This window comes from Oryzias latipes, chromosome 12 (genome assembly GCF_053564925.1).
Source record: "Oryzias latipes strain Hd-rR chromosome 12, Olatipes_Hd-rR_3.1".
In the NCBI taxonomy this organism is placed as follows: domain Eukaryota; kingdom Metazoa; phylum Chordata; class Actinopteri; order Beloniformes; family Adrianichthyidae; genus Oryzias; species Oryzias latipes.
Window position 1 is genome coordinate 13,081,075 of NC_136248.1, and position 12,279 is coordinate 13,093,353.

General features: G+C 36.5%; 1 protein-coding gene across 1 annotated transcript in view; it reads right to left on the minus strand.

Moving 5' to 3' along the window:
* The window catches only part of galt (galactose-1-phosphate uridylyltransferase), a 43,008-nt gene that overhangs the window by 29,807 nt on the left and 922 nt on the right, over positions 1-12,279 (minus strand). Inside the window, exons 2-4 of the mRNA XM_004075009.5 lie at positions 11,315-11,484; positions 11,117-11,192; positions 10,941-10,989 (exon numbers count right to left, since the gene is read on the minus strand). Of these exons, the coding sequence (XP_004075057.1) occupies positions 10,941-10,989; positions 11,117-11,192; positions 11,315-11,484 (295 nt within the window). The remainder of the gene's footprint in view (positions 1-10,940; positions 10,990-11,116; positions 11,193-11,314; positions 11,485-12,279) is intronic.

Here is a 12,279-nt window from a genome sequence, read left to right on the forward strand (position 1 = left end):
ACCATCGTGATTTTATTATCGCGATTGCTTCAGTGTCAGATGTAAAATATTCAGTTTGTATAAAATTGAATAAACCCTTTTTTTTATATTTTAGGCAGGGTGTTTCATTTTTCTCCATACCCCCCTCTTGATTTTATTATCAGGATTGCTTCAGTGTCAAATGTAAAATATTCCGTTTGTATAAAATTGAATAAACCCATTTTTAAAAGTTAAAATGCATTTTATTTGATATCCATGGGCCTCTGTGAATGAATGTGTAATAATAAGTGATTAGCCATTATTATTATTATTATTATTTTATTAGTCATTATTTCCAACTGAGAAAAATATGGTGGCCCAGAAGGCTCACAACAATTTAGATTTTGCAACACAAGACAAAATAACACCCTACAATTCGTCACAACACTAAAAAAAATTACTCACAATACGAAACAATGACTCACAACACGAAACATTAACTCACAACACAACACAATTACTCACAAGACAAAAACCCACAACACGAAACCATAACTCACAACACGAAACATTAACTTAAAACACAACAACTCACAACACGATAACTCAAAACACAACACTTTAACTCAAAACGGAATTATACATTAAACATTCAACGTTTATTCTGATATTTCCACCGCCTGAAAGATTGGCAATCAGGTCTCGATTCAGGGTTCATGAGATCGTTCAAAGTTTCTCCCGGTAACCGCAGGTTCTCTCCCACTCTGTGTGACAGCCGTCTGTGGGTCAGCCACTTCCGGGTGTTTCTGTGTCTATGTGACCCACTTTGAAGGCTCACTGTCCCTCAAAAACCCAAAAGGGGAAAGTAAAAACAAAAATAAAAATCAGGGGACCTTTTTATTATTATTTATTGTCACTATGAAAATAAGAAAAATATCAGTTTGGTAAAGTCTGAATGATATTCTTAGCTTACGACTTCCGGCTCAACAACTCTTGTGATAAATGTTCAAATGTGACAGCAAGTATCTCGATCCTTTTGTATCAACACAGAGAGTGAACTACAAATGCATTTCTAAAGAAAAAAGATCACTTTTTCTGCCTTTTAATGAGAAGTGTTCTCTTCCAGTTGTAAATGCAGACATGCAGCGAACCGGCTGCCAAAGGATCGCCAACAAAGTGCAAACTCCGAGCAAAGACCAGCACATATAAATGTTTATTATTCGTTTTTGAGAGATTTACAAAAATGATCTTTGCTCGGAGTTTGCACTTTGTTGTGTTGTGAGTTATTGGTGATTTAGTGTGATGTGTTGTGAGTTATTGTTTTGTGTTGTGAGTTATTGTGTTGTGAGTAATTGTTTTGTTTTGTGTTATGAGTTACTGTGTTGTGAGTTATTGTGTTGTGTTGTGAGTTATTGTTTTGTGTTAGGAAATATTGTGTTGTGTTGTTAGTTATTGTGTTGTGAGTTATTGTTTTGTTTTGTGTTATTAGTTACTGTGTTGTGTAGTGAGTTATTTTGTTGTGTTGTGAGATATTATTTTGTGAAGTGAGGTAATTTTTTTGTGTCGTGACAAATTTTAGTGTATTATTTTGTGTTGTGTTGCGAAATCTAAAGTGTTGTGACCCTTCTGGGCCACCCTAAAATCCGAATTTTTTGAAATGCGACCTCCGTCTGAATGGCCACGCCACATGTATCCGACCTGTACGTCATCGATATGCTACAAACGTCATGATTCTGCGTTGAAGTAGGCGGGACGAGAGCATAAACATCAACCAGGGTGGACGATGCTGCTGAGAACAGTCAGTGGAAGGGATTTGGATTAATATTTCGTCCGACAGCTCTATTCAGGCCAAACTCGAGGGCTCTTATCACAACCGGGCGGTTTTTGAAAAAAATTCCAGCTAAATGGCAGAGCGTGGTGTTGAAACCTAACCTATTACTTTTTTTTCCCTTTCCGAAGTGGTCAGAAGCGCGAGGGAGACATTCTCTAAGGCCGAAGGCGGATCCTCCTTCACCTCCCCGTTCGGACCCTCAGATTCTCCTGAGCGAGTTAATAAAGAATCAATAGCATTTATTCTGGGGGGAGCCTTCTTTTATTGTCGTTCTCCTTCCTCCGTAACACACAACATGAATGTGCGCCCCCAACACACCTCCGCTGCCCCCTCTCACTCCCTCCTGCGCTGCACGCGCTCTCTCCTCTCTCTTACACACACACACGCGCAGCCCCAGCACAGCAGTGTGAACGTAGCCTTAGATATTTTGTGCAGTTTTGAAACTCCTAAAATGGTCAAAGTCAAAAAGTGCTTTACTTAAATATTGCAATTGTGGAATAGGTATCTTTTATTCCATTATTTTTTTACATTATTAACAGTATTTGTATCTGCTTAGGACCAAAGAAGAAAAGTATTATTAAATCATATCAAGTAAAAATAAAATTAACCAAAATTAAAGTTATAAAAAGGCTAATTTTGTTTGAAATTGTGTTCAATAAATGAAGCCGTTTTTGCTACTCGTTTAATGTCACTTCTAAAATCTATTGCAGAGTGAGGTTTTCCCCAGAGAAACTTGGATTCCTTTTTTTAGTTGGATTGTTGAACTTGTAACTGAGACAAGCTGATTTTAAGTTTAGCAAGAGTTTCTAGTATCAAGAAAAAAATATTTTTTCACAGTTTATAACAAAGTTTCACACAGGCTTCTGAGAGCAAGATCAATAGAACCTGGGATTTATCCAACCAGGTAGGACCCCTGGTGCCAGATGTTCGAACATGCCTCTGAGAGAACTCAGCATGGGACAGCAGGCTGTGGGATTCTAACAGCAAAGGTTACAAAGTATTATCAACAAGAAAAAACACGAACAATTTGACAGTCAGAGGTGTGTCTAAGCTTTTTTACTGAGGTGGGCTGTGTACCGATAGCTAGTGCGCTCTTAGCTTGTAGCAAACAATAATGGAAAGCAGGCAATGAGATATTCACAGCCTTGGCTTCATTAAACAAAAGCATAGTTGAAACAAAGAATAAATAAAAAATAAAATATTTATTTTAATTTTGGTTTGATATGCAGAAATTCTGCAAACATACACACTTAATCCCAAAAGTTCCACTCTGATCATCTTTTGATCTATTGTAAAAGTGTTTTAACTATGATTTAACTATGATTTTCCATTTTTGTCAAAATCGAAAAACCTATGTCGCTATCTCAGACATTGTTTCTGCAGAAAGGCAGTAGTTCATCAGAAATTCACCTCTGAGTGGACGGGACCATTGGATCAGAGCAACTCCACCCCTATGTCACAAATGCGATCTTTTTCATCTGCTCCTATTAAGATTAATTTCCTTTATATATGTATCCTTCATCATCAGAACTATGCCACAAAAAAACATTAAAAAACAACAAAAACACAATTTTCATCAAAGCAGGTCTTTAAACCAGTTTCAGAGCACCCTTGTGCTGTCCTAGGCACTTTAACATTGGGAGTGGGGTCATGTAGACCCACAAGACAGTCCGCTAAACCTTTTTTCTTCAATGATTTGTGATCTTCACTGGTGTCCATGGATTACATGAAATCTTTCCACCTTTATCCACCTTTGTCATGGTAGGGAGAACACGTCAATGTAAGGATCGGGTCATCTGGACCCCATAGGATAGCACAAGGGATAAATTATCAAACTTCACATGGAATAAATGTATACATGCACAAAAAATGCATACATGTAAAGAAATGATAGTCTTTGGTAAAAAAAAAAAATCAAGTTCATATTTTCCAAATAGTTTTAATTGATAATAACTATAATTATTAAGAGGAAATATCTCCAAAAACCTTCAACAGCTAATGTGGTTGGGAAAGGTTATACTAAGGTATTTTGAGAGTTTTGAGCAAAAACTTTCAAAATACTGATGATGAAGTGGACATTATGGCCATGGACGAACAGCAGAGAAGGTCATAGCTCATATGGAGCTACCCTCAGAGATAGCAACATCAGGGAGAAGGAGCCTGAGAAGCTTAAGAAATATGAAAGGCTGATAGAAGGGTGAAAAAAAGATATGAAAGGTGAAGAAAAAGGTAGTCCCAGAGGTAATTGGAGCTACTAGCCCCAAACTTAACATTCCACGAACAACATCTGCGATTTCTGTGTAAAGGTGAGCAGCACTAGAATCCTAGAATGAGATACTGCACAAGCTTACAGCAAGATCTGAGCTTTAGGGAAAGAAGAAAATAGAACTGACTGAAAGGGCGAGTGTGTCCTTTATAAAATGCCACCTCATTTATTTTAAACAGACAACTCATTAATATTTGATCTTTTAACTACCCACTCGACCCTGCAACAAAGCTGTGGACGAAATGGAGGGTTTCAGTCCCAGACTGCATGAATCTATGCATGCAGCAGCTGTGCCCATCAAGTTGCCACTTTGTTGGGATCTAAAAAATATAGGCGACAAGTCACCTCGGAAATTCCCAAAAGCAAAGTTTGTGAAAGATTTGATATGCGGTCATCCAAAAAAACTGAAGAGACCAACTAACAGGAGTGGAATCTGAGTTATTGTGATGTTTCTTACATGTTTCTTTTCATTTCAAGATGCTGTTTTTTTAGGCATGTCTGTTTTTTTCTTTTATTTCTGCTGTGCTTGCTCTTGGTCTGATTAATAAAGTATAAATATGATGTCTTTCAGTCAACAAAACATGTCTTTCATCTTTTTGGGACTGGGTGATTACCTGCAATACTGCTGTTTTGGTATGAAAATAAATCATTTCTTTGCATTTTTTAGAGACAGCCTGTTTCTCCATCTGTACTTTTAACCTGCTTTTTGCGTTTTTTGGTTTATTATTACGAGTTGGGTTTTACATAAACTGTAGAAGATCAACAAGCCTTTTTGATGAAATATTTCAGTTTTTTTGCTTGTTTGAATGTATTTGAAAACCCACTCCAACGGAAACTGTGTTTTTGGTGTTGGTGTTCTTGTAGTATTTTCTCACGATGGAGGACATATCTTTAGAAATTTAAGCTTAAAATTGTATTTCTGAGTGTTTCTATATTCAAATAATAGCATGTTTATTTCTCAAAAGAAGTCTGTGGGATTTCCGCTTTTTGGGGCCAGCAGGCTCTTTCTATTTTGAACGCAACAGTCAAGTTGCCTCAGTAATTTTAGGTTGGGGAGTGAGGGGCTGTAAGCTAGTGGGCTAGTATGTAAACAAAAGGATTATGGGAAATGAAGGAAGGCTTACTACGTGCTAACAGTCCCGCCCACAACTCAGAGGGGAATGTCTAAACAACTACTGCGTCTATGCAGAAACTGCATCCTAGAAAATGACACAGGTTTGTGGTTTTGCCTAAAAATTGCATGATCAACAATAGTTAAACTAATGTCACAACAAAGCTTTGAAAATTAGCTAAACTTTTCCAGTCAAAAGTGTTTTTGAGATTTCATGGAAGTAGCCGTTTTAGAATGAGCAGGAAAAGCCCTTCTACTGCCCCTAGTGGAATGATGGTGAACTACAGGGCAGAAAACATGGAAGTTTGGATCATGCTTATGAGATAGGGGTCTCAGAAATGCGTGTATCAAATATTATATGAATTGTTATGAAAAGTTGCCTACATAATATAGTCAACTGTCGAAACTCAAAACACTGACAGCAAAAATGCAAAGTTTAATTGCATTTTAACATGTTTCTCTACTGAAACATTACAAAAGGAATTCTGCTTAAAACAACAAGATTTTCTGGCTTTAAAACAGGTTTTTACATTGACTTACTTTTTATCTGAAATGCAAGATCTGAAGCTTTCTTTATTTTTTATTAGAAAGGAAAATGAGTATGATCATCAGAAAGCATGGACAGCAGTCGTTTCACTGCTTTGTAATGTGCACTGATTCAATATGTCTCCCTACTGTACGTCTGTGAGTCTGGAAAAACTCTGTAAAATGCATTGTTTGCTTCCAGGCTTCCAGACAGCAGCAGGACAAATAAGAAACTGTCAAAAGCAAGAGAAGCAAAATTTCGATTGACATTCAGAGACTTGTAGGACACAAACAGTGAGCACAAGATCAATAATTGAAGACGGCTTTGGTGTTTATGCTCTGAGCAAACTGAATGGTCGTATATATGAATTGTTTATGAGGAGAATATAGCCGAGCTGGCAGCTGTCATTGTGTTTGGATCAGACCTCCAGCTAACAACAACATAAACTAGAGCTATGATACAGAGAATTCCAAGCACTCATTCTCTGACTGCTTTTTTCTTTCATGACTTTCTTTTAATGTTTAAACTAAAGTAACATTTTATTAAAGCATAAATGAGAACCTAAACAAAAACAAACACAATAAGAAAAATATATTTTTTGTGAACATGGTAATGGCAAAAGTATTTGAGTCTTTGCTGTCAGGTTCAAGTCTTCGTACTGTTTTTAAGGGAGTTCAGAATGGGAAAACCCAGTTCCCGACCCAGACCAGTTCCGGACCCAGACCAGTTTATATGATCTGATCGAGTCCTGAACCTTGCGTTTGGTCTGTATTCACACTGCCGTCAAGTGGCCTTTCCTGATTTAACCAAAGCCAGCAAGCAAAACCACATGAAGGAAAATCTCTCCCTCATTGTTCAAGAACGATGAGAGCGGGGCAAAGCTACTAGACTAGAGACAGAAATTATTGAAGTCCAGCACTTTGCAGTCCTTCTCAGGGTAGTTCATTCAAACTTTATATTTTGCTGACCAATTTTAAACGTATGTGTCAACATCAGGCTCAACACTTTTTACTTGCTTTTTTGGTCCAGTGGAGACACTCTCCAGGGCGATTACTGGCAAGAAGACAGCTAAGAAGGTGTCATTAGTGTTTATGACATGTAGGGAAAACAGTGAGAAGCAACATGTATCACTTTAAAAAAAATTTTTTTAACGAGCCCAAATTCATACAACCAAATGTCAATGAATTGCTGTGTCTTATCATTGTGGTGTTATAGCATTGTTTAAAAAAAACTGTTAAGGAAGGCATCACGTGACGCGTAACAAGACACAAAAAAGCATGTAAAACATGTTTTCAGTGGTGTTTAAAGAAAGGTAACAAGTAAGGACTTGGACCCTTTTTTCGTCTGTGATAACAATGATCGTTGCCTTACATTTTTCCGTGACTCATCTGTTGCTACATGCTGACTGTGTGTAAACCACATGACTGCTGGTTACCATGGCAGTTTTGGTTCAGTTGTTCTGCTCCAAGGACGGATAGTATTCCGACTGAGGAATCTCAAAGCAAACTGAAGCTCAGTCCGATTGGAAACTAACCGAGACCACCTCAAGAGATGGGTCCGAGAGGGGTCCCTAATCCCGGACCAGGGTTCACTTGGGTGTTTTCAGACTGAAAATTTGTTCCGGCTAATTGGTAGAAATGAACTCTGGTTCACTTAAGGTGAACCAAATGTGTCCAGTCTGAATTCACCCTAAATTTCATGTTAAAATTATTTGGTAATTCTCAGGCTGAGCACTTTATAATATTACGATAATGTTTAGACATTAATAAAACGCATACATTATGACTACTTTGTTAACATAAAAGCCTTGTAATTCCATACATTTCTAATGTGATCCAGGTTCAACATACAAATGCCAGAATGATTTTTTTAAAGTACAGTTTGACCACTATTATTAGGTTTATACAAAAATTGAGCATGGGTGGGGAATTTTTTAATCACTAACATTTGAATACACATAAACATTTCTTGGCATTACAGTTATGCATATATTATTTATTGTATTTTATTTATTTGAAAATAACTAATGTTGGTGAAACTTAGATCATGAACAAAAAATGTGACATTATTGTCACACACCTATTTTCTTGTTTGAAAGAAGAAAAACACACGGTTGGCTTGAAAATATATAATATTTATTTTGTATGTATTATATTTACGGTATTTTAAAATAACTACCATTGTTGGAAACTAGTTTTTGAACAAAATTACGACAGTTGAGTTGCATACCTGGACAAGAATTGGAACAACAAGGTTCTATTTCATTTGGACATCAAATTTTAATTTACTATGCTTAAATGCTTAAACAAAAATACTATTTTTATTTTTCATTTTTTGCTTTAAATGAATTATTTTTTTAAAGAAAATATCTTCTACTGAATTACATCTTATTTTCTGAGAATCTGTATGTCTTAAACTATTAGATTTATTTGAAAAAATGTTGGCAGTAAATCTGTTTTTTGGGGGAAAGAAACAACATTTTTAGGAATTTACTACAACCTTGCATATTGAGAGAGTTTGATTGCTACTCTGTCTTTTGTGACCCAGATCCCTGAAAATTCTGTTTCCTGTGTTTCTCTCCTCTAATTGTTTTTTTGGATGTTGCTGCTGGGCTTTGTTCCTGTTTCTGTTTATATTGTATCAAGCAGGCCAAAAAAACTCACAAAAGTGGTATAAAGTATGGGGACAAAAGCCTATTCAAACAGATGTTTTGATACGAAAAGTCTCTGGCACAGTTACAGTATATCAACCAAGAAGAAAAACACATTGACATGGAAGAATCAACACAAAGCCGGCGTAACACGTCAGTCAGCACCGCTTCGGTTCTTTGCTGCGAGTGTGTGCGGCAAGCACCTGACAGCTCCTACATCTGCCAGCACAGGGGAGGTAAAGCCTTAGTTCAGTCTTCACCCGCCACACTCACACAGTTTTGATTTCATCTATTATTCAGTTGTAACTCTGCTGTCAGGCTGAATCGCACAAGTATTCCCAGACTCCTGGATTGCTCCAGAACTTTATCTACAGTGACTTCGCCACATGATGAAAAGCATGAGGAGGTTTTGTCGCTGCTTCTAGTCACAAGAATCTACTCAGAGATCCTCAACTGCCAAAGAACCATGGGAGGTGAGAATTGAAATGGAAACTTTATTTGCAACGATTTGAGCACAGCAATGCTCTCTTCAGGTGTTTAAATTGTTCCAAATAGATTCTGGTTTAGGGTTCAATAATAGATGAAAAAAGAAAAGTCGTTTCTAGGAGCCTCTTTTGTCTCTTCATCAAAACAGGGGTCAATTCTTTCAAAACTGAAAGTTGACTTTAAAAATAACTGAAGATGTATTGAAAAAAGGACAAAAAATATAATTTTCTTTTATTCACCCAGACATGAGGTAACCAACAAAGTGATGAAGCAACACCTCCACCTGCTGGTGGTTTAAAGGGACCACCAGCAGGATTTTCTTCCTATTTTCCTATAAAACCAATGGCATAATCTAAAAGCTGACTGAAATTTTGAACAAACAAAAAACTCAACTCACAAACATATTTATCCTTTGAATTATGTTCTTAACTTTAACATGATTGCTTCCCTTTTTTAAAGAATCCATCTTCTAACTTAATATCAGCTGTGCGGAATCTGGTCATTCAACTTGTTATATGTTAATACAGTTACCTAAATTGCTTTTTTTTCCTGGTGTGTGGTCGAGTAATAAATAAAAACTGACAGTTTAACCATAAATTGATGAAAGTGTGGTGGATACATTTGTGTAAATTCAAATAATCCACTGCTGCTACTCTGGATGGGACAAACCTTCAATCCAGAATGTTTGACGCACTTTAAATGAAACTCTTAATTGTAAAAAAATGAGGAAACGTTCGACGCCTAATGAAACTAGATTTTCTGTGGGCTTTTTTTCCAGGACAGACGGAACATTAATTACCTTTGAGGTAGAAAATATATTCAAAACAATTATAAATGGCATATATTGACAAATTCTAAAGTTAGTCAGTGAGTTTCTGTTGACATTGTGCATTAAAATAAAAACCCTGTTCGTGTCAAAATAATTATTAAGAAATTACCACTGACATTAGATGAGTAGAAATGTGGGTTTTATCTGAAAAGCCTAAATTTTATGTATTTAGTTTTGGTTTTTTGTCAGGAGTTATGGTCATATGTGTACATGTGGCTCCTTAATATAAGGTATTGAAGACGTGTGTTAACTTGGTAGTGACTTTCTATAAAGACCCACTTCAATCATCTTTTGATAAGTGTTTTTTTATTATTATTAGTATGCTGTTTTAGAAATTCATCTTCTAAGTTGTGAGTGGGACTGTTGGTGTCTTTGAATAAAGACATACTTAGAAATGTAATTTTAAGCTTCATTTTCTTTATATATGTCCTCCATCATGAGAGAAATGCTACAAGAACATGTTAAAAACACCAAAAACACAATTTTCATCAGAGTGAGTCTATAACTGAATAAAGGTTGAAGGAGGGAAGATGTTTGACCTATCATTTAAAAATGAACTGATCTAAACCTGTAACTGATGGTTTGGATAAACACTTAAAGGGCCTATACCATGTAAAATCTTTTTTTTTGTTTAGCTTTTTTAATTGTATTAAAATGTTCATTCCTCGTGAAAAGAAACCCCAAAGTGGTATTTTGATCCGTTCACAAATTTCTGAGTATTCGTCTAAAAAACCTGCACTCTGAGCACCAGCCCCTCCTAACCCACAGAAATGAGCTGGTTCTCACATTGACATAGACTGAAAGGAACAGCCCCTTCCAAGGAGAGTCTGCACTGCAAACACCGCCCCCAGGCTAACACACACACACACACTTTCTCTGCAGAGCTAGTGGTAATTGGCTAAAACACTTTCCTTTTATATGCACATCCATCTTTGCAAAAGTTCGGATGTTGTTTGTTTTCGTGGACGAAACGCGGACACACTGCTGAGGCCAACTCTAGAGTGATGTCAGTCACAAGGAGAGAAAGTCGTTGCCTCTGAGAATGAGCCGTCTTACTTCTAGGTTGGAAAAAAGCTCAGAAAAATAACTAATATTTCATTTTAAAAAAATGTTCTTTTAGTGCCAAAGGCAGTAATATTTACTATAAAAGGCTTAAGAACAGCATGGTATGGGCCCTTTAACTTCTAGCTCTTCGATAAGAAAACGATTGTCTGACTGTAACATTTGGAGAGCTCTCTGTAACTATTTTAACTGATCATGTATAAGACAGTCTTTATTCTTACCAGATGCCCCTGGCAGCACGAGTCTGAAATAATGGATGTTGATCCTCCCCTGAGAACACAACACCAGTGGGTTTTTTAAGTGGTAGTTGAAAGAGTAGATGTATTGGTCAAAATAATCAAGCATCTCCTTCTAGTAACACAACCACTTCCAATTTCGTAACAGCTCAGGAACTCACCAGGATCTGGGGCATCTGGTTGAAGAGCTGGAAAGTCATTTTCAAACAAAAAAGTACTGTCATAGTCAGGATTTACCTGGAAAATAAATGTTTAATAGACAGTAAGCAACCAAAAAACTACTTCAGAAATGTTCTTCACTAAAGTGTTCAAAGTAATGGTAAAAAAATGAAAACAATTCAGGTAAACCTGTCCATTACCTGTCCATTTGCTCGTGTGTTCCTGGGACAAAGAGGGTTTTTCGGATCATATTTAGGTATGTGCTCCTCTGGAGGTTTTTCCACTTGTCCAGCCCACGGTCTCTTCATGCGGTGGGCCGACACCAGGACCCAGCTGTCCCGCAGTGGGTTGTACCGCAAATGCTGGTGCTCTGTTGTTCATAAGACATGTTATAACAACAACACCGTGTAGTAACGGAGCAGGGGTCTACAACCTACAGCTCAGGAGCTACATGTGGATGTTTTACCGCTCCATGGTGGCTCTCTGGTTGAAAAAAATAAAATTCCTAGTTTTAAAAAGTAACTGTAAATAAAAAAAAAAGTCAACTCAGGCTTTAAGAAACTCATTCACAAACGGTTGAAAGACAATATGTATCATAAGTCGAACTGTATATATGAATATGTAAATGTTTAAGTATTTTGTCTTTATGTCTTTTTTGTCAACTTGATGTTAGTTTTGTTTTTTGAGTAAATTGTATCTTTGGATGGGCTTGGAAAAGCACTGTGCTTCAGCCCAGTCCCTTTTGGTTAATGTTGCTTATTGATTAAAATTAGTAAAAAAAAAAAGTGTAATGTTTGAAGAACCAAAAATAAATTTCAAACTAAAAAAATTTTGACAGCTTTTTGGGTGCCGTGTACAACAGAAAATAAATCGGAGGTCAGTAAGCACAACCAGGATCAAGGCACCTCCGATTATAAAGCAGAATCTCTATTTTTTACAAATTAAGGAATTTTAAGTTTTGAAACTTTACATTTTAAGGCTTCAAATAAGTTAGATTTACATTTTTGATTGTCAGATCTCCTACAAATAAAAATAAATTAAACTGTTTTTTATTTTGTTTTTCACACAACTTACCAAATTGTCTGCTTTGAAATGGTGGTATGTGGTTCAGAGTCTTTTATTTTGAAAGCCAGTTATGTAAACCTCTGTCTAAAGTATTTCATAA